The 27,716-nt window shown below is 38.4% G+C and overlaps 3 protein-coding genes across 4 annotated transcripts; 1 reads left to right on the top strand and 2 right to left on the bottom strand.

Annotated features, from left to right (window-relative positions):
- Positions 1 to 4: 4 nt before the first annotated feature.
- Positions 5 to 6,183, bottom strand: LOC127354475 (uncharacterized). 2 transcript variants are annotated; one of them, XM_051384399.1, is made up of 6 exons: positions 5,742 to 6,183; positions 4,539 to 4,710; positions 4,162 to 4,297; positions 2,846 to 3,885; positions 2,556 to 2,734; positions 5 to 1,514 (listed from the first exon to the last, which is right to left on the bottom strand). In XM_051384399.1, exons 4-6 carry the CDS (start codon positions 3,362 to 3,364, stop codon positions 737 to 739), a joined length of 1,476 nt encoding a protein of 491 aa, XP_051240359.1. In that variant the 5' UTR covers positions 3,365 to 3,885; positions 4,162 to 4,297; positions 4,539 to 4,710; positions 5,742 to 6,183; the 3' UTR covers positions 5 to 736. The 2 variants fall into 2 exon arrangements, with proteins under 2 accessions (XP_051240359.1, XP_051240358.1); XM_051384398.1 differs by having other exon boundaries at positions 2,556 to 3,885.
- Positions 6,184 to 8,079: 1,896 nt separating this feature from the next.
- On the bottom strand, positions 8,080 to 11,704 carry LOC127354487 (kallikrein-6-like). The gene is made up of 6 exons (XM_051384413.1): positions 11,631 to 11,704; positions 9,899 to 10,079; positions 9,559 to 9,741; positions 9,418 to 9,470; positions 8,960 to 9,117; positions 8,080 to 8,833 (listed from the first exon to the last, which is right to left on the bottom strand). The coding sequence occupies exons 1-6, from the start codon at positions 11,662 to 11,664 to the stop codon at positions 8,681 to 8,683; spliced, it is 762 nt and encodes a 253-aa protein (XP_051240373.1). The 5' UTR covers positions 11,665 to 11,704; the 3' UTR covers positions 8,080 to 8,680.
- A 2,627-nt stretch (positions 11,705 to 14,331) lies between these two features.
- On the top strand, positions 14,332 to 27,141 carry LOC127354479 (somatostatin receptor type 5-like). Its single transcript, XM_051384404.1, has 3 exons — positions 14,332 to 14,425; positions 23,562 to 24,412; positions 25,381 to 27,141. Exons 2-3 carry the CDS (start codon positions 23,627 to 23,629, stop codon positions 26,104 to 26,106), a joined length of 1,512 nt encoding a protein of 503 aa, XP_051240364.1. The 5' UTR covers positions 14,332 to 14,425; positions 23,562 to 23,626; the 3' UTR covers positions 26,107 to 27,141.
- Positions 27,142 to 27,716: the final 575 nt, after the last annotated feature.

Here is a 27,716-nt window from a genome sequence, read left to right as displayed (position 1 = left end):
AAAGTAACAGTTCAGTCGATTTATTGAGTTCTTTAAAACCTTCAATAAAATTTGGTTTCACACATTTGTTTGGTTACAATTTCATTGAACATTTAAAGTAAGGAAACAAAGCTCAACAATGTAAATGTGGTGCTTTAAGCACACAGAATCACATTGAAAATGGTATGAACATTCTCTACACTATAAATATCCACAAAATGGAAGAAAAATGCAACCATGAACTTAAAACGGAAAATGCAAGTGTAATGCTATACTATCCCTGTGTTTGGCAGTGGGTTCTTTATTTTTCTTTGCGTTACACATGACCCCTCACAGAAGGGCCACTTCAACATTCAAGTGCAACAGGAAAGCACAATATTTTGAAAATATTAACATTACTAACCAACACAAAATAACATCAGTTTACATTTATTTTATATTATCATATGAAATCATTTTTGTAGTTCAACAACGAATGAAGGCCAGACACTTGCTCTCTTATTGTTAACCGTTTGCACACATTTGCAGGCACTTTTGACCTTTCCTGATTCTTTTGCATCAAACAACATAGAATCGTGTTTTTATTTTAATTGTATATGAAGCTGTAATTTGGATTGATTGTGGGCCAAATTATAATATATCTTTATCATTTTATGGGAAATGGCAATGGCTATCATTTTGAGACCCCTGTCTTAGTCTATTTGTCAAATCATACATATCAGTTAAGTCTTTCTTTGTATTCAATATGGGTAAGATTTTAGGAATGCCTTTCTTCAAGAAAATGCACAAGGTTGCAGAACAAATCAATACCATGATTTCCATCATCTTCAAATGGATTGAAAGTCTGCTGAAGTGTGTCTATTGTTGTGTTACTGATGGTAATGTTAATTGATGGAACAACAACAACATTGTTTGTCTGCAACTCTGAGTGTGATATGTTATCATCAACACCAAAGCCACTCTCTGTTTCACAAATACCATTCATACTTGGGTTATGCACTCCTGCATTGTTGACTATGCCTCTTTGCCACAGCTGAAGAGGAGTTTGCCCCCCTTGTGTTGAAAGACCATGGTTATTCCACTGGTTCTGAAATTCAGTGGCAGCCCTTTGAATTCGTGGCAAATAAATATAATGAAGGCAAAATAAATGGAGCTCATTAAGTGAATCTAACACACCATTTTCCTCCATAAAATTGAAAAGATTAACAAAATGAAAGGACACTACTCGATTTAACTCTGCCCATAATCTCTCAATCCTTTGGTTATGCACTGACCTGCCAGTGATAACACTATGTCTGTTAAGTCCTCTCCTGTACAGCATGAAACGGGCAACACCAGTGTTTTCCAGTCCATGATCACATCTGACCCTAGATGGTAGTCCAAAGTTCTGAACACCAGCAATGAAAAGTGACAAAACACTAGAAGCTCTGTTGTTGTCCAGACAAGCAAGGTAGATAATGGTTCGACTGAAACCATCAACACAGCCATGGAACACCATCCTCCACCTCACAAGTTTGTGGTTTCCATCTATGTGCCTAAGAGAAAATGAAATCAGAATAAATTATTTGTGGGAAAAGTATAACAAGGCCAAGGTTGTTCATCAATAATCTAACACTAAAATAAAGAATTACCAATATTGAGCTCTTTTGCTTTTGATAGTCCATTTTGCTGTAGACTTAAAACTGTGCAGGAGTTATTCTAAATCAAGTATTTTTTATATTGACTTTTATTCAAAGAAAGCGTCTCAGTATTTCTTCTACCACTTCCAAGCAGATTTTAAGAAACCAGTGGTAGAAGAAGTATTCAGATCCTGTAATGGAGTAAAAGTACGCTCCTAATACACGAAGAAAAAATTATATACTTACCCTATGACTCATGATTTAATGCATGAATTAATGCGGGATGTATCATGAATTGCTGTTGCTCACAAGAAAAATGGTACAGTCACTATGAGTTTTTGTGATTAGTATAAATAGAGCATCAGTTAAGAGATGTTAATTCATACATTAATTGCTAGACAACCCAATTTCCAGTTACATAAAAGTTTATTTCAGGACCAAGTATTTGCTATGCTGCCCAAAACAAAATTAGGAATAAACTAAATTGTGTTTTTGACACATTTACAACATAGTGGACAAAGTAGAGCAGAATGATCATACACATTCAAGCTCCACTGCTTTGAACAACACAAACACAATAAAAAAAAAAAACCCTAATGTTAAGTACTTTATACTAGTAGTAGTAGTAATAGTAAGGTAGTATAGCAATGCATCATATTGTATAAGATCATCATATGTTTGTAGTGTGACTGTCCTGTGAGAACCACACATCTCTCAATGTCAAAATTTCGTGAGTAGTCTGAGTAAATAGTAACTAAAGCTGTCATAAAAAATGTAGTAAAGTAAAATTACAATGTTTGATTCTGAGATGTAGTGGAGTGGCCTTAAAAAAAATATTTGAAGAATATAAGAATTTGTACGCAAGTACAGTGCTTAAATAAATGTAGGCAACTTAATTACATTCCATCACTGCTGACTGGTGACTTTGTGCTACTCTGGTCTGTTGGGAATACTCACCAAAGTTGATTGGGGGTTGGAACACTGTAGATTCGTCGACGTATTGCATGGCGTCTTCTGAAGGACCGTCCAATGGGGTCGATTTCTTGCAGACTCTGTCTAACGCGCCACCTTTGAATGCGTAACCCACGTGACCTCAAGCTCCCATGCACGTATCGTTCACCTGCATTTGTGGTAGACTGAAGAATTTCAACAACAACTCTGTTTAGGTTGTCATTTGACAATGTTGCATATGTCAATGGTTGAATGCCGAGCCGGTGTCTGTGCCTGTAGAGAGTCCGACAGCTTACCCCTAAGGATGTTGCAATGCTCTGCCAGTTCATTCCAAGAGATACTAAATGAGAGATTTGCTCTACAGAAATACTGTATTGTGGTCTGCCTTGATGTCCAGTCATGACAAGTGGAGGCAACAGGACATAACTGTTCTCAGACCTGGTTCTTTGTCTGGTTTCATAAGTAGTCAGCAAAAAGTGAAGACATCCATACAAGGACCGTAATGTGTTGACTGCTTCTCGATTTCTTGAATCTTCAGTAAATCTTGAGATTGTCAGAAATCCAGATAACGTTTGGAGGTGATCACGAAGTTCTCCAAACAGCCTCTCTTGGACAAAATGATCTCCATCTTCTCTTTGAATTAGTTCAATACATTCTAAGACATTATTAAAAAAAAGTCTAATGTCATTTTCATTGCTACTTACTCCCACAAAGGAAAACTGCACTAGACAAGAAAACGTGATAACCTTGAATAGGGTCATTCTATTTTTTCTCCTATTTAACTTAAGGTTATAAGCTGAAATCATGTTGCACATCTACTTCCTGGTTTGAAAGTGACTTCCTGTTTAAGAAAGAACTTCCCGTCAGTGAAAAACTGGATACTTCATTGAGAAAAATACATGCACATATGAGTGTCAAGTATGTACATATGTGAAAGTGACAAAATATGTATGTGAGTACATTGATTTATATGTGTGTGAGAGTGAAGATACATGTGTGTGAAAGGAGATATTAGCACCTTATTGTTTTAACAAAGATGCAACAAATGTGTATTTAGAATAATTAATGCTGAAATGCTGCTGCGGTTGGGAGATATACTGCTTTGGGAGGTCAAAGAAGAAGTTTGAGTAAATATCCCTCCACACCCAAGTGAAGAGGGTAAAGGTTGAACTCCAGAAGCACAGTTTGGTGGGGACACAGTCATTGGACTGGTGAAGTTCTCTGAAGATGCATATGAGGGTCTATCTTGTGGTAGAGATGAGGAGCGTAGCTGCCTTGCTGAACCAGTGATTTCCTCACAATTGTTGTCGCCACTGCTATAGCCTGCAATATCATCCTTGGAAAGACATGAGAAACATATCAGCATATATTTCAGATTTACTAAATGTCTACTGTAAACTGAATAGTACCTGGAAACACCAGATCTATATTTATTATACATCTAAGAATGACTTTATATGGTTTGACATGATACACTAATGAAAATATACTAAAGGTCAGAGCTAACTGACAAGATTTGACCTTAATGCATGCATGTGTATGCACCACTTATTGGTTATTATTACAGTGGGTTTAATATTATTCTGCAATTGAATTCAATTATTTAACATACCAGAATTGGCTTTGATGGTCTGATGTATAGGGCTTTTGATCTATATATTTTATGTATGAGATTTGCATCCAACTTCTGTCCGGCACGCAGTTTAGGTGAAGTCAGTCTGTTGCCACATGCCATCAGAAACTCCAAGCTGAAAAACAGCAGGTAAAATTGTAAAAGTTTCAAGAAAAAAAATAGGCCCAAACAAACTTTTTTGCACAAGACAGTGAAACTGATCAGTCATGTTCCATTTCCTCTTTTGAGATGGACACAACCGAATTTATAATAAATAAAAGAATAATTCATGCCAGAATAATTCATGGCACTGCTAATTTCAGTTAGTCATTTATAACCACAGTTTGGACATAATAAAAACAAATATTAGTCCTTACCTTACAAAGAGAATTTCTCCAAAGGCATCCCCTATTTGTTCAGTGACAGACAGTGCTCTGTCCCTGTTCATGTAACTGTTGCTTTGTGCAATGCCTGACGACAGCACTGCTCAATGGTTTTGGAAGAAGGATGACATCTTTGTTAAAAGTATCGTGATAATGTGTTTTGGCCCTACAAAACAAAGCAGACATGTTATTTTTGGATCCTTTAACATTGCACTAATACTAGTACATACTATTATTTGATTCATTAATAACAAGCTGATGGATAAACAACAACGAGACATAGAAGGCTGCCCAAACAGCAGACTGCAATAAAACTACTTTAAATTAGGCATTGTCAATATCTTTACAGGGTTACATTAGTTAAATTAGTAACCCTCTACTGTCATTTAGGAATGAAAAAAAAATTCTGTATTTCTGGTCTACATTCCATTAAACATACTGCATGTTCTGACAATATTTTGATATGGACTGACTGAACCTGCTACTGCTGACAACTCTTCACTTTAGCCACGCAAGCTAGAATTAACATCAGCTCCACAGTTTGACACAAACTAATGGCTGACTAAAATGGCCGATATCATATGGCCAGACTCTGGCTCAAATTTTCAACTGCCATAACAGGACTAAATTTAAATTCCAGAACACTCAAAATACCAAAAGTTGCAGTTAGCAGTTTTGGTTATCGTCAACATTGGTTGATTATGCTGTTAAAAGATATATTATAATCTACTGAAAGATAAAATATGATGGAGCTGGGAGAGTGTCAGCCATGTCTCTCCTCACCTGCTCTATAATGCTCTATAATCTTACACATACCTTGATTTGCCCTTAAGTCAACTTAACGTGAAGTTGAACTATTAACTGAAAATGATAATACCTTAACCACAGCTGTCGTTAGGTTATGTAGCTACCGCTAACGTTAGACACATTATTATGAGATTACCAACTTAACCTAAGAGTGACACAGAGAATCATTTACACCCATTTTATACAAACGTTACTCAAAAGTACAAAACAGCCTTCGATGTTTTCTGTCATTTGAAGATTGTTTAATTGCCTTTATTGTTTTTACTAAGGAGGATTTACGGGTTTTACGAACATGTAACATAGACATTGACTGCAGCCAAATTAGCAAACGAGCATTCGGGATTCAGTAACTTCCAGTTAAGTTACCATGTAACGCTACGTTTTTCTTACCTTTTCCTTTTCCTGGAGCCCCAGTTGCCAAAGTGTTGCTGTGTCTCATATCGTAAAGACTGCCGCAATCCTCCAGTGTGTCCTTGTGTAGCGCTAACGTTAGCTGCTCTGGCTGCGGGAGCGACTTGGGAGTTTCGAGGTCTGAAAAGTTCTCTCATCTCACTTTCCGCCGTGCTGTGAGAAACGTTAGGTCCTGATGAGCTTGTCCTCCGCTGCTCAAGGGACGAGGACAATGATGTGACTGTTTCAGATGATGATAAAATAGTTCTTAATACCCCAATGGCTTGCTGCAGTGCACGGGCCTCCTCTCTCCCTTCCATGTTAATCATGACCTGTACATGACCTCGCGCCAACTTCTCAGCCAATCACAGCGCGATAAAATGGCCTGCCTTCCGTTTCCACTATTGTCCTTCCGTTTCATGTATACTTTGTCTCACACACACATATATTCCTCTCACACACACATATATTCTTCTCACACACACATATATTCTTCTCACACACACATATATTTTCCTCTTACATACATATTTAAAAATATATGAATGTGAGAGAGAAAATATATGTATGTGAGAGTAAAAATATATGAATGTGTGAATGAAAATATATGTATGTGAGAGTGAAAATATATGAATGTGCGAGTGAAAATATATGTATGTGAGAGTAAAAATATATGAATGTGTGAATGAAAATATATGTATGTGAGAGTGAAAATATATGTATGTGAAAGAAGAATATATGTATGTGAGAGGGAATATATATGTATGTGAAAGAAGAATATATGTATGTGAGAGGGAATATATATGTATGTGAAAGAAGAATATATGTATGTGAGAGGGCCAGAATGAATAATGTCTTGTACGGCCCCTCATACGAATTGAACCTCATTTGTACTCTAACAATGTGGTTCAGATACAAAATCTCCAAAGACTGGGTGCATTGTGGTAAGTTTTTTTAAATCCCTTTTTAAAAATATGATCACTGGCTCTGTTTTATTTCATGTCTGAGTATTTCATGTTTAAGTGTCCACTGAAGATTAAGTTTTAGTCAGTTACTCACTTACTAGTAAAATGTTGCGTTAGCTTATCAGTTGAGTTGCTTAAACAGTTGCGCTTACGCACCTTAGTTCTATCTATTGAATTTTCCTCTATGGTTAGATAGTACTACATTGTATTTTAATAAACGAAACATCAGCTCACTTCAACTACTCCTGTCCGTGCAGTAAATTCAAATGTTGTGTAAATTTAAACCTCACTATCTAAGAAAATTATACACAAGGATCTTTGTGTTCACTGGCATTTTATATTTGGCGGCCATATAACAGAAACACTTAGTAATCAGTATTTTGCTTTGCCTACAGATTACTGTATTAGAATACTGTCTCTCTACACACGTGCACACACACAGTGACAAATACATGTGCACATTCAGTAATGCTGTATAATAACAAATTATATAATAATAATACTTTCGCGTATGTTTTGGACCTTCGTAAATCTGCTTCATAAACGTAGCTTACAGAGATGAGAGGAACACACTTATACAGAGTGTCTGTGGCTGTCTAGCCTGAATAAACATACTGCCCAAATGGTACAGCCGTCAAAGTTAGGCATATGTGTTCACTAACAACAGCTACACTTTGCAGCAATTACTTTACTGTCCATCAAGAAACTCTGTAAATCACAGAGTTGAGACGGAACGGCTGGAGGACATTAGAGAGAAAACCAGAAAACATTTTCTCCATAAAATATGATCAAGTTTCACCAGAATCAGTGACATAGCTGGTGTGTGACTGTTGGCTATGTTTGACTGAAAAATTACTTTCATACGTCATATTATTGGCAAATTATGCAGGTCAAAATGTGACTCAGTATTTTGGGGGGAAATGTGAGGGTTTTATAAACCTCGGGGGAAGCTACATTATTGTTACGGCCCTGGCCGTATTATTAGTATTATGTCATGGTATTGGGTTCGTCTGTGGTGTGTGTTGGTGTTTTTGTCCCTGTTCCTCTGCAGGAGTGTGCAGCCTGTCGATTGTCAGATCTTTGACGGCAACCCGTAGGTCAGCGCTGACTGGTCCATGCCGTGGGCTCGGCTGGTGGAGTGTCGCCTGCTGGTTGGTTCTCCCAGGGAGCCGCAACATCCGCCGGGGATTCAAAACGCCGCACCACACCGAAGCTCTTCGACAGAACCTTCAGCAGCAGAGTCCTTCTGTCCTCGGTTGTAGAGTGTGTGTTTTTGCGATAGCGTGAATTGTTAGGATCTTAGTAGATAGTGTTTTTGTATGATTGTGTTTAGTGAGTATCGTAAGGGTGAGCTGCCATTTTCTTTGTACTACTTTTCTCCTGTTTTTCATTAGGATAGGGAGTTAGGTTTAGTAACTGTATTTTATTTCTATTGCATAGGGATTAGTAAGGATTTTTGTTTAAGGAAGTTAGCCCTGTTTTGTTTGTTGTTTTGGCCTTGGTTCACCCTGAAGTTTGTTGTTTAGTCTTTGTTGCACTTTGTTTCACCTGTTTGTAAATAAATCACATCACTTGATTGTTAACACTGTGTTAGTTGTTCGTTTGGGAATCGGGGTAGGATTCTTGGTTCATTTTCATCACACATTTATGTGGCGCTCCTTCCCCCTAGACAGGGGCGTAACAATTATACAGATACAATCTTTTGGGCTTGGATAACACTGATTTATGACCATGGTGTTTCAAAATTTCTGGCAAGGGCTCTGTATTTTTTGTCGTAGGTATAGAACCAGATTGATTGATGATCTGGTCTTAGGATGGTGAGTATCACTTTTATATCCAAATATAAAAACTGTTACAAAAACACCACAGGAGCCACAGGAAATTATTTGTTGAGCTGTAATCTCACATATTTGTCATATGAAAGAGTCTTTACAGTTAACCACATCATAGGCTACTGTAGACATTTTGTTCCCCTCAGCTAATAGTTTTATGAATCCATGTAGTGTATTCTGAATTGCAGAGCTCGATGAATGCAGCTGCTTTTCTACATACATTGTCAGGATCACCAAGAAAAGAAATGACGCCATAAATCTTGTCTTCGTACACCACGCCTCCTCCAGAATCCCCCTGTGAGAGAGAAAGATAGTTAGTATGTAATATAATTATTTTGTAATTGAAGTACTTATATTCAAATGGTTGCAACTTTATTAAAAGTAGATTTATTATTTACAGGAGAGCACATATTTAACCCACATAACATATATCCACTCCAGGTGTTTGGCCACAGAACCAGTGTTGATACTGCTTGACTTGGTAGACCTTTGGGAAATGTGCCTGCAAGGTTTTGTTGAGGTTTTCACAGCTGACAACCTCAATGTCTGCACAGTGGAGAGTAGGGGATGAACTGGGTTCTAGAGAAGAAGAGAAAATCAACGTTTTTGAAATAAACTTGTTTGAAGAATTTATAATGAACATTTTGTTTTGTTAATGTATTTCATTTTATGCAGAACTGCATAAAAAACTGAACTTTCTCAGTCCACTGGCTAATGTATGTTTCTTTGTATGCAAATAATAATACAGTTTTAGTGCAACAGAGAAATTGATTTACTGTGCATAGTTCGTACAGTTACAGACTACGGTAAAATACAAATAATTAAAAAAAATTATGAAAAAACGTCAATACTTTATTCAATTATCAAAACTCATCTCACTTCTTTCTTTATTTGGGCCTCCAGTAGTGGCAGCGTGACCTGCGATCTCAACCCTGGAAAATAACAATTAACAACAACAAGTTGATTATGTTATATCGAAATAGCAACGCCATTTTCTTTAGTGGAACAAGTGCAACTCACATTTTAGGATAATATTCACAGTCAGGAAGAGCTACAGGTTGAATCTTAGTGGGCTCAGGTAGCTGCAGCAGCATGATATCATGGAACCTGTTGTCTTTGTCTGTATAGATCACTGGTTCTGCTGTGATTTGCACTTCTTGTGCTAGACCCCCTGGAAGCACAGCTAAACCTGCAAACATAGTTCTGTATGCAGGAAGAGGTTACATTAGAATACATTTATCTCTTTTATCTTTATTTTTTCTTCTCAAGAATACCAAAACATGGAGTGTATAACCCGCATATTAGTCTGTATATGTTTAGCATTTCGATGTTACAGTATTTTAAGCGTTACTTTTCTCACCTTCCTGGCTTCAAACAGTGAGCTGCAGTCAAAATCCACCGGTCACTGATCAGAGAGCCACCACACATGTTGGATGATCTACCAGCAGCAACTCCTTTAAGTTTGACGTGGTACTGGCGCTCACATGGTTGACCTCCAATGATTCTCTTCTGCAGATCCACCACTGTGCTTCCTGTGATGCCTGAAACAGACAGTCCTCAACTAGGTGACTGCAAGGTTTTACTCTGAAAACACCTTACATGCTCTTAGTAGAACAAAAAGAAGGGGATTCCCCATTAGGAGACCATGTGAGTGACACTGTTGGCTTTGAGGAAAGTGACTGAATTGCCTGTTTGTTTTCTCATGTACCTTGATAAACTTAGGATTTAGACTGTTTCTCTGTCCACTTTGAATGAAGTTATAATGTTACAATGAAATGTTAGGTAAAATTACCGTTTTTGTCAGTTGAGTCTGGGGGCGAGCAGAAGTGATATAACAGTTGTTTCTTGTCCAATAAAAGGTCTCTGTGGGGATCCTATTGATAATGTTGTCACATAACCTTCAGACCCGCCTTATGTTCCAAGGTTGTGAAAAATATAATAATGACTTTTTCCCATCCTTAATGCAACCAGAAATGAGAATCAATAAAACAAATTTTTTTTATCACAACCCTTTAATTTTTATTTTTCTTGTCCATTTCAATGGACATCAGGTCCAAACAGTTGTTAAAATACCAACATCATATGACAACATCATATCTATTTTTTGTCATATAATTGTCACATTGACATCACATGGAACATGAACCTGAACAGTTCAAATTATGTTTTTTTTGTAAGGCCCAAACAGTTTTAAAATATAATTTTATTTATTTTATTTTATTTTTTATTTTTGTTCTGCATTTGGAATATTCTCAACTGATTATCAACTCATTCTCTTGTTCTGATGTACTGTTTTTATAGTAATAAGGTCATTCATCAATACTGGCCAATTGAGTTCAATAACATGGCTTCTGACCCACTGTCCATTCTAATGGACAGTGATATTTGAAAAAAATCCTGTGTAAGAACTTGCACTGAAACATGTGATATTACACTTCTATTCACAAATTCCATCGTTCAATATTATATCAAAACTATGAAATCTTGGCACAAATATCTATAAATGTGAGTTAAACTGTTGAAAATGATCCTTGCCCTGCCATGCCTCTCTTCCGTGTGGTGGATTTCATCAACAAGCAAAGCTATACTGCCATTTGATTGGTTGTTAAACGTTCAATTCAATGGACTTGAGGGTTCAAGTGGTGTTAAATGTTGCAAAAAGTAAAAAAGAAGCCCCTGTCAAGTGATGTCCATTGTAATGGACCCAGGGTCTGAAGGGGTTCCTGTTAACTGTAAACCCAGCTTAAAGATGCCCTGTGGAGTTGTGTGTATCCTTTTGGTCTAACAAATGTGTAAAAACCAAAACATAATACAAGTTTAATATATAAAGTAACTTTACAAGTTGTGGGAGGGGCCTGGATCGGGCTATTGCTGCAATTTGAATAAAAACATATAAAGTAACTTTACACCATACAGACAAATGCACACATTGCTAGCAACAGGGGAATGGGGATTGATAAGCACAATAACAGTGTATGCAATGGATTAATTCAATTCAAAACTCATATTTAAAAGAATATTAACATATGGTATTTTTAAAGTAAGCATCAGAAGAGTAAAAGACAATGTAGATAACGTTTTTGAATACTCACTGACAGAAAGCAAAAGGAGAAGCAGAGGAGCCATCGATACCGTTGACGTCTAATGTTTGTCTTCCTGTTACAACAGTTAGCAATCTTTTGATGAAAGCTTATCAAGTCAACCCCATTGGCTGCAGTGCTCAACACATGTTTCAATCATTTACCAACCTTTCCTGCCAGTGCCCTCCATAAAGTGACAGCAGGGAAATTTTACTAAAATTAAACTATAACTTATGTAAATAATAAAATAGATTACTGCCCTGGCATGGAGATACATTTTACTTGTGTTTTATTTTATCAGGCATAAAGACACAGACAGACCAAGAGCTGCACTTGTGTAATTTGCAGGGCCATAGTCAGCTTGCGTAGTGAGAGTATAGGGAGGATCAAAATAAACTTAATTTGATTTCTGAATATACAGGGATCCATATTTTGGAGTACCTTTGCACAAATTGTTAACACTTTACAATGTTATCTCTCAGACAGCTTGCTTTGCTTTTGACTCTTCATCTTGACATGCAGATTGAACATGGTGATTTCAACAGTCACCCTCACAGCAGAAGTAAGAAGGGGAAGAAGTGTTTTGTATGCTTTAAGGATGGCAGCTTTGACTTTTGAATACTTCACATTAACACCCATTGATCGGATCACTCATTGAATACATGGCCTTTGTTGTGTTATGTAAAACCCCTGCTCTTATTCCCTCAAGGTCCATGTTATATTTCATAAACCTGCCAAACTCGAGCACTAAGCATTTCAGCAGCCAGCTGGCGAATATGCAGTATATTAGAAGAAGACGATACATTTTCATAAATTACTTAATTAGAATTCATTACAATAGACAGAAATCTGTATTAATGAGGTATCTTGGTGCACATTGTTTACAGTTAAGTTGAGAGCTTGTGTTGTTTTGTCTCTTCATCCTGACCTGCAGATTGAAGAATGAGATTTCACATGAAACTCACAAGGAAGACTAAGTAAAAACAGTCAAGTCACCCTCACAGCGGAAGTAAGAAGGGGAAGAAGTCTATAGAAAGAGAGTATTAGTATTATAGCAGTAGCGGCCATTATCCATGTGAAAACCCAAATTAAAGATGGTCAGAAAGTCAGAAGTCACTTGACCTTAGTCATTGTTTCACTTCAGATCCAGTGTTTGTGTCCATCCACCGTATATCCAGAGAATGGGCACCTATAATTTAATCAAATGGATGAATTTCTAGATAACAGGTCTTGCAGATAAATGGCTATATTATGAGAAATATAGAAACAAAATATAGCTGGAACAAAGATTGGGGTCCTAGCAGGTTGTGAGCATCCGGATGCTTGTCTTTTTTATTAATTGACACAAAAGCACTCGAAAACATAGAACATAATAGACCTTTTGCATAGCAGACGTTCAGACATGAGATAATTAAATATACACAGTGGTTATATTACAAACACATTCATGCACAGTGGTCACTACAGTGGACAGCTCTTCAAATGCTGTTTTCTTGTATATGCATGGGCTTTGATGGTGTAGTTGCACATCAACCACCACAGTATCAGTGCATCATCCCATACACTGCCACCCACTGGTCAGTCATTGTATGTGCAACACAACATTCTCAAAACCAGTATATCTGAGGTAAGAGCAGAAACACTGAGCAGCTCGGGAATATCAGAGCAGGAAAGCCCTGCAGGTAAAACAAAAAGAAATGAAGTATCATCTGTCATGATGCATTGCTGGCTGTATTTCAACTACAATTCATATAAATGCAACTTTGAGGATGTTTTTTGCTTTTTGATGGAAATCACTTAAATATACTATATGCTATAGTTATGACTAGAGTTGAGAAAGAAGGTGACATAAGAAGGAAGAGGAAAGGATGAGAAACAAGAGGAGATGGGAGAGGAGAGTTGAGGAGGAGGGGAGGAAAGAAGGAAAGGGACAGAGGAAGATACATATCATAGAAATATAGCACAAATACACAAACACAGGTGCACACGCAGTGTCAGTGGCTGTCCAGGCCAGTGGTGGACTCTGTTTATTTGAGGGGCAGGGGTGACAAAAAATAGAAAGGGCAAGCTGTGATGCATTTATGGTGAAACAGCTAGTCAGGGTTAGGAAGAGCACCCTAGAGGGCACTTTATCACACTTTCTCCACTGGAAAGGCTGTCCATGGTGAATAAACACAGCCTGAATGGTCCAGCCATCAAATTCAGGCAAATGGCATGGGTTTAAAATGAGATTTTGCTTTCTGTTCCATCTTTCAACCTTCACATCTGTGTTCCTTTCTTTTCTGTTGTATCCCATCAAAGAAGATCAAACTCCTGATCAACATTAGGGCGTTCAAGGAAGTTGTTTTTTTTTTTTTTTTGCTCTTTCGTTTAGGATTTATTGTATTTTGTCTTTTTTTTATTTTTTTATTTATTTTTTTATTTATGTTTACAGTTGGCTGAAATGTGAACCTTTACTAAACTACGTTGACTATGTGGATTCCTGACTGAAATGTCAGAAACAGGTCCAAGCACCGCGGAAAAAGGCTGCACTGATGAGAGGAAGCCATATAGCTCAGTTCATGGCCTATATTAACTAACTAGTCGATAACACCATTAACATCATAATTGCATTTGTGTGTGTGTGTGTGTGTGTGTGTGTGTGTGTGTGTGTGTGTGGTCCCATAGAGGGGGGTTGAGGTTGGACGCTGTTCTACCAGCTCTCTGAGCCCACAGACGGAGCTCTGACCGCGACAAGTCAGATTTAGACGAATGTAACCTCGTTTGGACTCTAACGATAAAACATCACCAGAGATTATGTAACGGTGGTAAGTGTTTCTTTCTTTTTTAAAATACGATCGCTGGCTCTGTTGTGTTTTCTGTCTTCAGTGCTGTCAGTAGGACTGTCCACCGAAGATTACACAGCAGGTGTTTTCCTGTCAGTTTACTTTAAAATATTTCCCTTTTGCTGTTGGCTTATCAGACAAAAGAGTATAGGTGAGGTAGTGATAGTTTGTTCATTAAGTTTTATTTCACTGCGTAATGATACATAATAATAAAAGGAACTTTATTTTTTGCACACGGTGGCTACACATGTCCAAATGTCAGTTTATAGGATCTTTGTAATGTCAATGTATAATTCGGGGTCATCTAACAGAAAGTAAAGTATTCTGTGTGTAGCTCATGTGGTCCTATATTTGCGCATAGGTATTGTTCTTTATCGGTAGGATAAGTTTTGATCACGACAACAGTTAACTCTCTCTTTCTCTCTCTCTCTCTCTCTGTTTCTCTCTGTTTCTCTCTCTCTCTGTCTCTCTCTCACGCACACACACATGCACATTTATATGGCACATATTGCTTTATCAAGGGCACAAAAAGTGCAGTCAGCCCGGTGTATGAGAGATGATCAGTCATTGTACCACCGACCACAGGAGAAAGGAGGACAGAGGAGATAGAGCTGGGAGAAAGTGGTCCCCATTATTAATCACAAGACTATTAAAGCTATTTGTAAATACATAGAATTAGGCTATAAGGAGATATCACATATTTTCTGCTGCACAAATGCGTTTTAGGTTGCGAGTTTGTTTTGTGAAATACTTGATACTTAAACTCTTTGTGCCTCTAAAAATCCTTCAGATGTAACAATCTAATGTCACAGCTCATGTCCACAATAGGGCTATATCTTGTGACAGGGGGTTGCAAGCAGTATTTCCATTGTGTGTGACTTTACTTCCATTACATTTTGAAGGCAAATATTTCACTTCACTGCACTACATTTATGTTGACAGCTTTGATCTCTAGACAGATTATTAACACAAAATATATTCAGCTAATAAATGATGATGTATTTTTATGGATTAATTAAAAACTCCACCTTTACCAGCTGCAACATTGCTGATGCTTACACATTAATGCATCAATGATCTTAATGTAATAATATAACGTATCTGACATGGGCCATTCTGCATAAGGGGAACGTTCAGTATATTTTAATGCTAATACTTTTTTTTTTACTTTTACTTAAGTAAAGTTTTAATGCAGCACCAAATCCCAAAGAGGTTATGGAACCACTGAAATGGAAGACCAGAGGAAGGAATGAAGAAATAGAAATAGAAAAAAAGGTTAACAAAAATGAGAGGAGACTAGTATACCGAGAAGGGGAAAGGAAAGGGCAGAGGAGAGAGGTTGACAAAAGTCTCGGACAGAGGAGAGGTGAGGAAGGAAGAGAGGAAATGAGTGGAAACAAGGACAGACTGGAGTTGAGAGTGGAGGTGGCATACTGTATAAAGAAGAGGGAAGGGGATGACTTGAGCAGAGAAAAAGAAAGGAAACATGAAGAGATGGGAGAGGAGAGGGAAATGGTTGTAAAATGATAAAACATTTTTAATAATGACTACAGTAAAACAGCCTACGGGCCTACCTGCCAAGAAACATACTTATCCAGTGGCTTAGTTTTTCTCTTCTTTTCATCAGATTGCACCTGTTAGAGAAGTCTGGCTAATGAAGAGCAGTCAAATGAATAAAATAATCGAACCTTTCAAGACCCGTCTTTCTGTCTCTCTGTGTGTCTCTCTATCTGTGTATGTGTCTGGGGAGCTTTTTGTTTAATTGGTAAACATCCACTGTAATGTAGCTTTTAAGGCTTTTTATTCTATTCTATTCATCTGGCCAATTTGGCCTGTAATTACATGCATTTGTTTGGACTACATGTGTACTGCACACTGTGTGGGAGGAGGAGTTAATTGTAGCTAACATTGTGTTTAGAAGAACTGTGACATTGCATGACAACACAACATACATACACTCAAACATACAAATATATTTCACCTTCATGAAAAATACACTTTTTTTTCTTTTTACCTCTTATCCCCCACTCAGGGTAAAAAGACTAATTTAAATGTGTGTGAGCACACCTCTTCATGTTTATCTTTGTGTGTACGCATATATACAGGATTTGGAAAAGGCAAACCACATTCAAAAATGTATCGTGAGTCCGTTTGTGTGAGCTTGTAGGAGTATTGATCAAACTCAGGCTAATCTGTGGGCTCTTGTCAGTCTTTGTAATGAAAAGTGTGGAGGCAGCGATGTGGCGGGGATGTAGACCTGATCCCACCCTGCAAATCCGTTAATTGAACAGCCGCAGAGGAAGCAGACTCCCGTGGGGAATAAGACTGATGGATCGCCAATTAGCTGATGGTGTATCTCTCTTCCACTTATAGTGTCTTGTTCTAAGGTGGAATCATTTGAAAAGAACAAAAACATTGTCAGTCATCTGTCAGCTAAATGACCAGTACATACACATAATTAGTCCATTGTATTCATGAAAAGAGCATCTTTGTTGGGACAAAATGCTGCTTGTTGCTCTGTTGCGAGGAAGATCCCTCTGTGTGCGTGTGTGTGTGCGTGTGTGTGTGTGTGTGGTGCCCTTTATGTGTCTTTGTAAAGGCATTAAGGTTATGTACTGTAATGCTTCTGTGATGTGATGGTGCTATTGAAATCACTTAGAAATAACTGTCCTGTGAGTATATTAAAAGCATCCTAATGCACATTTACTTTGATAATTCTCCGTCAAATTAGAAAAGTCACATACAGGTAAACAGCCTTTTTCTGTTGGTAATTTAGTATTTCCTGTCATACTAGTCAGTTTACAGTGTTATCAGTGCTATGGGAACATGTCATCTATTTAATATAAGGAAAGATGCTCTAATTCATTATGCGCCAGCCCCCAGGTAGATGCTGGTAAAATATGAAGTTGGCTGGTAGACTTCAGACTCAAAGTAATGATTTATTATTGAGGGGTTGGTTAAAGATAGTCATCTACATGTACATATATCTGTTTTTATTTAGTTTTTTTTAATAAAACAATCTCTGTGTGTCTGTGGCTTGAATGTGCATGTTGTCACTCCTTAAGAAAGGATGTGAAACGTGGAGAGGTGCAAAACCCTCACTACACCAAAGTGTGAAAAGGATACCAACGTCAGAGGAAGGTCCTTCAGGTGTTGATGAAGCCATCATTAACTTTATCATTCACGGTATGCACCCTCTCAGTTTTAAAACTCTTGTGCATCACCTACAACCCGATGTGATTGTAATAACTTGTGGTAGAGTGAAAAACAAAGTTAAGAAAATGATAGAAGAATGAAGAACAAGAATAATCTAAAGGTTACCATGACTGAGAGAGTTTGTCGCTCACACTACTGATTGCTGGACAGTCAGTAAGGTGTTTCATTGGTGTCACAGCACATTGCATAGAGCCTGATGCTTCGCTGCTCTAGTATGCAACCCACGGTGAATCCTGGTGACACTTCCCATTCTTCAGAGGTGGAGGACTTCTTTTCCAGCATCAAGCAGGGCAATGCTCAAGAAAACACCACGCAGCTAGAGATACCGTGGGTGCCCTGAAATCTTTTCCAGCAGTGTGCAATTTGTCACTGAAGTTCAACACTTCACTACCTGCCTCAGCTCACTGTGAGAGGCGTTTTCGCACTGCAGGACTGATTTTCAGCCCCAAAAGCGCATGCCTTGATTCAAAGAACTTTGAGAACCAGCATCTGCTGAGGCTGAAGGAAGGATTTGGTAGTATTAGGTTAAAAAAACATGGAACTAAAACAGCAAACCAAATTGTCAAAGCACACAGGCAGACAGTTGATTTCATAATGGATTTTTGTTCATTTGAGTCATTTTCTGGGGCTGGAAACTAACTTTGGTCTGGTTTCCTGAACATCCTGGTCTGATATAAACAGTATTTACTCTCAAGGAAAGAATAAATGTTACATCATGTTATTATCGGACACCAGCAGTATTTGAGTGCATGCTGTATATTGATGCAAATGCATAGATGTAGGAGAGTGTTTCAGGCTCCAGTGAATGCCTACACAAAATGTGCAGTAATGTATGGAGGTGGTGGTTTTATGTCCTGTGGCATCAGATATGGTTGATGTGTGAGGTGTGTGTGTGTGTGGGTATGGAGTTATCACTGTGCAAAGCATGTGAAGTAAAGGTGGAAAGATCTCTATTACAGTAATGTAAAGTCCTCCAGGCTCGGCATTAATGGCAGCTGTGAAATTAACGATGAGGGTGGAAAAGCACTTAACTGCTACAAAATGTTTGCTAAATGCAATGCAAATTCATTCTCGATGTCAAAAAAGGTCTCCAAAAGGGACCAACTTCTAATTACAAACCAGACAGAGTGTAAAAGAAACAATAGAAAAACCCTAAAATGCACTTATTGAAGGTAACAATAACGATTGGCTATCAGCAATCAGCATGGCTGACTAAATATTTACCAGACAAGTGTTTGTTTTAATGGTGACCTTGTTCTCTCTCAATCACTCCAGCAGATTATTTATACTAAACTGTGGCTCAAACAATTATGATGTTATTACACCGGCATCAATAGAGTTTTCAGTGAGGAGGAAGCAGCTCTTCACCCCCGGGATGAAGCATATAATCATGAAGAGGTCTCTCATACGCATAGAGTCAACAATACTGTCAGTATAACAGTAGGGCCGGCTTTCAGGAAATATAGCTGTTGAAATGTATTCAAAGGCTCATGGGGGGGGGGTTGTGAAATATGTATTTGTATGTGTTTGGCCTCCTCTATCTGTATGAGAGGTTCACCAGTGCCATAAATATGACCTGTATGTGTCATCTTTGTAAAATCACAGAGAGTTCCACTTAAAATAAATCCTTTTAACACATAACAAGGAGTTTTTAATTGGTTATGAAAAAAGTCTCAGTTTAATACTGATGCCTCTATATGAGCTACACAAACAAGACCATCAGCAAGTATAATGACTATTGCTATGTTGTTACTCTCAGCACCATAATGCCAGGTCAAATTAAATCTGATTCCCCTGGAAATCACACAAAACAAGGCGGTTGAATTATTGTTTTTGTCCATAAGTGTCATATTTAGCTCTGACACTTAAAAATCAAACGGCTCATACATTTCTGATAGCGGGGGTCCGAATGACCGTTCATTCACACTGATGGTTTATATCCTTGTTCGTTTATATCTCTAACTTTGTCTGTGTGGGGTTTTGTTGTTGGGCAGGTACAGCCAGTTCTCTGGAAATAGCTGCCTGTTGCAGCTGGATTAGGCTGATGGGAGTGAATACTTTACAGCTGAGCAGAACTGCCGGGGGGGGGAGGTTTATTCTTTCTGGGTTTGTTACAAGCAACACCTTTTACATCACACATCGTAATTTTAATTATTAGTATAAAAATAGTGGAGATTTAGCAGATTCATGGAGTTCTGGAGGAAGTGTCACAAGACTTAGAATAATAAGACCTTTGAAATGTTGAGGCATCCATTAAATTAGCTATTAGTTTAAAATGTATCTTTATGGCACCCACGCTGTTTGGGTAAGAATTGTTTAGTGTCATTATACTGATTTCCCACGGTCTGCTTTTTATTTTTTAACCAACGTTTTGGCTTTAGTTTCTAATTTAGTACAGTATGACACTAGCTTCTTCAGTTGTTTTTTTTTTTTTGTTTTTTTAGCTTTAACTCCAGTTTCTTCATATGTCTGTGATAAGAGAGTTCTGGCTGTACAAGAGACTAGCTAAAAGTCACCAGCGGGAGTGTTTGTGAAGGCAACATAAGAAAAACAATGTAACTGACTTCAACCATTATATAACATAAACCTAGTGACATTGAAGTTTGACTTACATGTCTAAACCCACAGGGTCTGCACTCAGTGGGTGCACAAAGGGAACAGTTTGCATATGCAAGCACAAATGCACATGTCACACACATAGACTCACACACAATGCTCAATAAATGTCACTGTTGCCTTTGTATGACTATGTAAAGAGCACCGTCTCCTCAATCAGTTCTCATTTTGACTCTCTTGTTTTGGCTCTGTCATTTGCTCTGTACAGACTTTTGGGGCTTGTCTTGACCTCTTGATCGCCATAGCAACAATTCCCAGGAAGGTTTTTTTAGATCCAACCATAGAAAGGCAAACAAAAGAAGTGATGCCTTCTGGGTAGACAGATTGTCAGTCTGCTCTTATTGTGTGTGTCAGAGATTAGAACAGCATGGTGTTGTGCTGCTCAACCTGGAAGGCGTGTGCTTGTGATTATGTGATCTTTGTGATGTGCGCTCTTGTCTTCAGTAGGACAGTTAGTGACATATGTACATTTTATGTAAAAAAAAAAAAAAAGTATAAAGCTTTTAAATGCACCTGTAAATCACACATGATTAAAAAAAGATATGAGCATGTTGTACACTCCAGCTGTATGTTCATGTACCCATTCAAGGTGGTAATTTCCCCCTTCCAGATTATACCAGCTGGTCCGGGGATTCAGGTCTTTTGGTGATAAACCTTTATCTCTTTCCTCCAGGCTGGCATTGTTATGATTTACGATCCGTAGAAATCCCCAGCTCGCTTTGCATTTTTAGATTTATTGCTAGCATTTTGTATATGTTCCTTTTTAATGCATATTTAATATGTTACAAAGTAGATTTTAATGTGGGTTTTTCTGTATTTTCACTGCAGCACTAAGGTCAAGCATGCTGTTTGAACATATGGTTTTAAATTCAACTTATTTTCTATAAATGTGGTAGTCAATGTATGTATACTATATGAGCCCTACGACTATGGGCTTTACCAAACATATACATAGTTTTTTTACACTGATCAGCCATAACATTTTGACCACTGACTGGTGAAGTGAATAACACTGATTATCTTGTTATCATGGCACCTGTCAGTGGGTGGGATATATTAGGCAGCAAGTGAACATTTTGTCCTCAATTTGATGTGTTAGAAGTAGGAAAAATGGGCAGCGTGAGGATTTGAGCGACTTTGACACGGGCTGATGACTGGGTCAGAGCATCTCCAAAACCGCAGCTCTTGTGGGCTGTTCCCAGTCTGCAGTGGTCCCTATCAAAAGTGGTCCAAGGAAGGAAAAGCGGTGAAGTGGAGATAGGGTCATGGGCAACCAACGCTCATTGATGCACATGTGGAGTGAAGGCTGCTGAAACAGTTAATGCTGGTTCTGGTGGTCATAATGGTACGGCTGATCGGTGTATGTAGTTGAGATTGGATTTTTTCAAAGCCCAGAAAGACTCAAAATAGACTTGATTGTATATTTACTAATTGTATTAATAAAATACTGTATATCAGTCATATTCTCAAAAGTGTAACATCCCACGTATCATTGTACAAGTCAATGCGATATGTACACAGACATATATGTGTCCTGTAACCATGACACTTGAATAAAAGGATTCATTAATCTGCTATACAAAATTCCATCAACCTTTTTAATTGATTTTCCTTTTTAGTATTGCAAAAAGTACACAAAGTGGTGTGCAGTTTTGACATGAAGTAGGGTTTAAAGGTCCAGTGTGTAACATTAAGGAGGATCTTTTGGCAAAATTGGAATTTAATATTCATATGATTTTTTTCATTAGTGTAAAATCACCTGAATAAAGGAATTGTGTGTTTTGATTACCTTAGAATGAAATTTTTATTTCCAGATGCCACAGTTCACCACATTGAACCACCATGTTTCTACAGTAGCTAGATGCCACTAAATCCTACACACTGGTCCTTTTAGTGTGAATAAGGCATGATGTGTGTTCGCTGGTTTTTCTGTCAAACTACCACAAGGACTAAAATAGTATATTTATTGGATGATGTGAGCTTGTGTTCTCACATATTCTTAAGCGTTAAGTGGCTCCAGTCATCTCACAGCTGCACAGCATATACTGCCCTCTGGCATTTACACTTAGTGATTGAGGCCATGGCCGCTGTCTACTGGCTGCTATGTTCAGCCTAGAAAGAAAATACACATTTCACAGGAGAAACGAGGAGGATTCACGTTTTTCAACAGGGATTATTTTGAGGTGGTTTAACTGAACACATTACCATATTCCCCTTTATTTGTTATATACGATATCTCTGACTCTATTTTTTCCCTGATCGTGCTTGTATCCCGCAGAACTGTAAATTATTCTTCCTTCCTTTTTCCCCCTTCTCTTGCTATCATCCTCACATCATCAGCATTAATGCATTTAAGTCAAGGTTGTGGAGGACATGCCTCTGTTATTTTTTCTCCATAGGTCAGTGCATTTTGTTCCTAACAGAGTACCAATTATTAGCCATCGCTGTGAGGGATGAGGGTGTGCCTGTGTGCAGCATGGCTGTTATTAAGAAGCCAGGATGGTTTCATAAAGAAGTCTTGTACTAATGGAACTAAATACGTTATGTTTTTGTTCCGGTGTAGGCTTGTTTTTGTTGTGACGGAAAGAAGGTTGTTAAGTTGATTAGTAGTTTAGTATTCTACAAGCCACTAGAGACTGGACCAAACTTTTGCGCCTATTTACTTTATTGGTGAGCGTTAGCTAATAATGTAATATCTATACCACTCTCACATCTGTGCATTAAAGATGGAGTTGGAGCCAGGAGACTATTAGCTTAGCTTAGCATAAAGACTGGTGAAAACGGCTAGTCTGGCTGTGTCCAAAGTAAAATTAAATTTGACTACCACCTCTCAATCTCACTAATTAACATTAGAACATGTTAAAATGTATTTTTATTTTTTCATTTTAGACACAAACAGAGATGTAGCTTAGCTTAGCTTTAGACGGACTTAATGTAGTGAAATTATTATTTAATGTACAATTAACCCATCCACTCAGCACTTTTTTTTGTCATTTTAAATATATTAAAAAGTGAGACGGCAGAAAATAAGGGTAGAGAAAGGGGAAAACATGGTAACAGTTTAGACATATTTTAGAACTTTGGACATAATCAGACTTCCTGTTTCCCACTGCTTTCTGTCTTTATGCTAAGCCAAGGTAACTGCCAGCCATGCAAGGGGCTAACTCAAAAAAGTTATTAGAAAATATTTCAGAAAATGTCATTAATTAATGGATCGTGTAAAGGAGTTTAGAGCGCTTTTGTGTATAAAATGTGCTAAACTGACTAACGTTTCTTTTCCTTTCAGGGTCGTTGACCTCTCACTGATGGGATCTTATCGACTTCTGTTGCCTCACATTCCTTAACGCCTCCATGGATCTCATCCAGGCCACCCAGGTTTCCTTGCTGCCTCAGGAGGCTCCTATAGCTACCTGGAGCAACAACTCCATTCACCCCTTCTCAAATGTCCTGCTCCTGTCCACTCCTTCTGAACCACTTCTCGACTTCACCCCGAGTGACGGCTGTTTCCTCTTAAACAGCAGCTGTCAGAACGCCACCGCACCAACACCTGGATCACTCCCTGGCTTGGCTGGAATCTTCATCCCTCTTATTTACGGGATAGTGTGTGTTGTTGGTCTTGTGGGCAACACCCTGGTCATCCACGTTATTGTTAACTACACCAAAAATGAGTCAGTCACCAACATCTACATCCTCAACTTAGCCATTGCAGACGAGCTCTTCATGCTGGGCCTGCCCTTCTTGGCGGTACAGAACGCTCTGCTTTCCTGGCCCTTTGGCTCTCTAATGTGCCGTGTGGTCATGACAGTGGATGCTATCAACCAGTTTACCAGCATATTCTGTCTGACTGTGATGTCGGTGGACCGCTACCTGGCTGTGGTGCACCCCATCCGCTCCTTTTGGTGGCGTCGTCCCCGTGTAGCCAAGGCCATCAGTGCCACAGTTTGGGCAGGGTCCATTGTGGTGGTGCTGCCGGTGGTGGTGTTTGCTGACGTGCTGAAGGATGATGGGAACTGCAGCATTGTGTGGCCTGAGCCAGCTGAAGTGTGGAAGACGTCTTTCATCGTGTACACATGCACTGTGGGCTTCTTCTGCCCCTTGCTGGTTATCTGCTTGTGCTACCTGCTGATCGTCATCAAGGTACTGCAATTACAGCACAACAACACAACACATAATGTATACATTTAAACGTTATCCTCAGTGTTACTTAACATAGAAACAGGAGCTGCTGGATTATGTACTGATCATATTTATTTTTACCACCACTTTGAATTAATTCAAATTATTTTCTGAGCGATCAAGTTTTTCCAGGCATTTGAGACAGCTAAAACTAACTAATAAGTAAATATACCAAATATCAAATACCCATAAGCCTTGGCCCCCTTTGCTATGGAGAAGGGCCGGGTCAGAGGTGCAATTTGCAAATTCTGAACATTTTGTCATTGAATTTGTGAATCTGAATTAATCCAAAATTGCCCCAAAATCCCAAAGTAAACCCTTGTATCTTAATTTTTCTCAACACCGTACCCTTTAACTTCTGTCTGCCATTAAGCAGTGCACGTCACAGAATATTTTCATTTCAAAATGTTCGGCATTCTCGGCATTCGCAATTACCTTCTCCCCTGTGTGTCTTGTACCTTGTAACTTTCCATCAAAGAACCAGATATTTTCTAACAGGGTTCTTAATCTTGATGATTTCACCAGGAGAGTTTTATGTCTGTCAGCTACCCCAACTGTGAGTCATGTAACATTTTCTATGGGAAAAATAAATTGGACTTTGACTTCCAAAACCACAGATGCCTGTAATCACTCTTTCCACTTTGCAAAACTATTTGCAATACATATTTAAGATTTGTTTCTATATACACAAAGAAATCCCTCTAAATAAAGCTGTAGTGCAGGGAAGCAGGTTTAATCACAAACTGCACAAACACATTGGTACACACTGTCCTCACTACTGGACAGTTCTCTGTTGATATCACTGTTATTACTATGTTGGAGGACACTGTACCACAAGTACACTGTGGCAAGATTCTGATGAAGAAAACATTTTCTTGTGTGTGTGTTTAAATAAGAAAGCTAAAAGTTCTTTATCTTTTCTTTGAAAGGTGCGCAGTGTTGGAAAACGAGCACAGGCCACGTCCTCTCGGCGCAGGAAGTCGGAACGTAAAATCACCCGGATGGTGGTTGTCGTGGTGGCAGTGTTTGTCCTTTGCTGGCTACCGTTCTATGCTCTGAATATCGTCAACCTCCTGGTGGTCTTGCCCGGGGACTTCAGGGGGCTCTACGTTTTTGTTGTTGTGCTGTCATATGCGAACAGCTGTGCCAACCCCATTCTGTACGGATTTCTGTCTGACAACTTCAAGAGAGGCTTCAGGAAGGCCCTGTGTGGCACTTCACGTAGGGTGAAGAACAACGACAGGGCCGGCACTGAGGTACAGCGACCTACCGAGGAGTGGGGTGGCATTGGGCTCCGAGCACAAAAAAGTGAAGGAGTCATCAGTGTGCAGAAGAAAGATTGTGGCGAAAACGAGGAAGAGGAGGAAATCAATGGAATGGAAGGGGCCATACAGATGAGTGAAATATGCAAAAGCTCACAAAATGGAAACCACAGTGGAGTAACAGAGGACGCGAGGACACAGGTGGCGCAGAGGGGTAAGCCTGAGCCGGATCACTGTGGTCCGAGTGCCAAAAATGGAGAACTGGCAGGGAAAGGCCCAGGCTCTGATCCTGCTGAGGCAGTGTCCTCTATGGCCAGTAAAAATAGAAACAGCGTGTTACAACCTGAAGAAATCCCAGACAAACACTCTGTGCTTGAAATCAGCTATCTGTAATATGTTAGCATGTTTTCAGTGGAGATTCAGTCAGTGCCATTTGAAGTATTTCTCACAGATATTTAAAATGTCTGTAAATATTACAAACAGCTGTGGATAACAGGTAACAGGCTCAGTGTTAGATTATGTGGAGTGACTATTTTATAATGTGCAAATCTTTGAAGTTTGGGGTTCAGTTCATGTTCAGTCTGAACATATCAATGCTTGTTTTTGCCATGGTGTAAAAAATATTATTTTTACAAAATATAAAAACAGGCATGATGGACTGGAACCAATCGAGAGGTGGGAAGAACAAATCTAAATATTTAAAAAACTTGAACATACTTGAACCAAATCCTTGGGAATGTCTGACAGTATTATGGAGACAAGTTGAAACACTGCTATGGTCATTCTTCTTGATATTTGGTAGATTTCTAACTCTAAAAGTGGGACTTTTTTGCCAACTGCTATGGTATGACCCCTTTAAACTATAAACACCCAGATTTTAAAATGTGTTTTCTATATTTATTTACTGCTGTCATGTTTACAAATACCTTTTCGCCTTTTTTTTTTTTAAATCAGGAACATCTTGGTCTGAAATGGCTAATGCACTGTATGAATCATATCCCAGTGGGGGATGACACAACACATGATCATTGTAAAATGAAAAATGTCAATTATGTTTTACCTTTTACTTTGGCTTTTGAAAACAATGTAAATTGTGCTGTTTTACAATCCAGTAGTGGGCAGTACTGGAACCACTGCCATAAAACTCAACACAAGAAGAAGAAATAATTGCACTGTTTTCAGAATCACATGAACACAACTTGCTTTAGCTTACTACCCGAGATGTGCAATACCAACACATAAAAATAGTGCCAGACTACTTTCTACATAGGTGTGTAGAAAAGATATATTTATGTTTGTATTTATTTATTAAATCATCTTAAAGGTCCATTGTGTAACATTTAGGATGATCTATTGGCAGAAATGGAATATAATATTCATAGGTATGTTTTCATTAATGACTAATTACCTGAAAATAAACTCCTTGTGCTTTTGTCACTTTGAAATGAGCCGTTTATATCTAAAGAGGGAGCGGTCCTCTTCCATGGAGACCTGCCAGGTTGAAGTGCCATGTAGTATGAATGTATAAACCATAAGAAAACAACTTATAACTTATGTCATCCTTGAACGTTGGTGTGTCAGGTGTGTCATTTTTAGTAAAGATCTTTGAAGATGCTCTGCTTTATACGTATAGTTACACACTGTGTTGTTGATAAAGTTTTTCTGTTATGTGGTTGAAATTGTAGGGGTGTGTTTTGTAGTGTATTGTGAACTCATGTCTTCTTTATGGCTCACAGATTTAAGTCAAATCCCAGATCAGCGGGTTATATTAAAAGGGCAACTTGCCACATAATTGCTTTTTGTCAGTTTATTGTCTATGATCACAACAAGTGCATTAAAATGTTGTATTATCCGCAGTGTTGTCAGTACTAAAACTAAGTGTAATGTGGTGAGAGTGGCCTAAATAAATGTTTACACATAATATTGCTATGTAGATATTTTTGTCCCATAATAAAACTTGGTGTTGTACGCAATCATGTCACTTGAAATACGTCATAGTTTGT

Source organism: Dicentrarchus labrax, unplaced genomic scaffold (assembly GCF_905237075.1).
Source record: "Dicentrarchus labrax unplaced genomic scaffold, dlabrax2021, whole genome shotgun sequence".
Lineage (NCBI taxonomy): Eukaryota > Metazoa > Chordata > Actinopteri > Moronidae > Dicentrarchus > Dicentrarchus labrax.
This window is presented reverse-complemented; position numbering and strand designations above follow the sequence as displayed.

Coding starts and splice junctions, on each gene's coding strand:
- LOC127354479 (XM_051384404.1), top strand. CDS start 23,627: ATGGATCTCATCCAGGCCACCCAGGTTTCCTTGCTGCCTCAGGAGGCT. Junction 24,413..25,380: donor ACCTGCTGATCGTCATCAAG/GTACTGCAATTA, acceptor TTTCTTTGAAAG/GTGCGCAGTGTTGGAAAACG.
- LOC127354475 (XM_051384398.1), bottom strand. CDS start 3,364: ATGTGCAACATGATTTCAGCTTATAACCTTAAGTTAAATAGGAGAAAA. Junction 1,515..2,555: donor CCAACCCCCAATCAACTTTG/GTGAGTATTCCC, acceptor ATTTTCTCTTAG/GCACATAGATGGAAACCACA.
- LOC127354487 (XM_051384413.1), bottom strand. CDS start 11,664: ATGGCTCCTCTGCTTCTCCTTTTGCTTTCTGTCA. Junction 10,080..11,630: donor TCTCCTTTTGCTTTCTGTCA/GTGAGTATTCAA, acceptor TGTCTGTTTCAG/GCATCACAGGAAGCACAGTG. Junction 9,742..9,898: donor CACTGTTTGAAGCCAGGAAG/GTGAGAAAAGTA, acceptor TCCTGCATACAG/AACTATGTTTGCAGGTTTAG.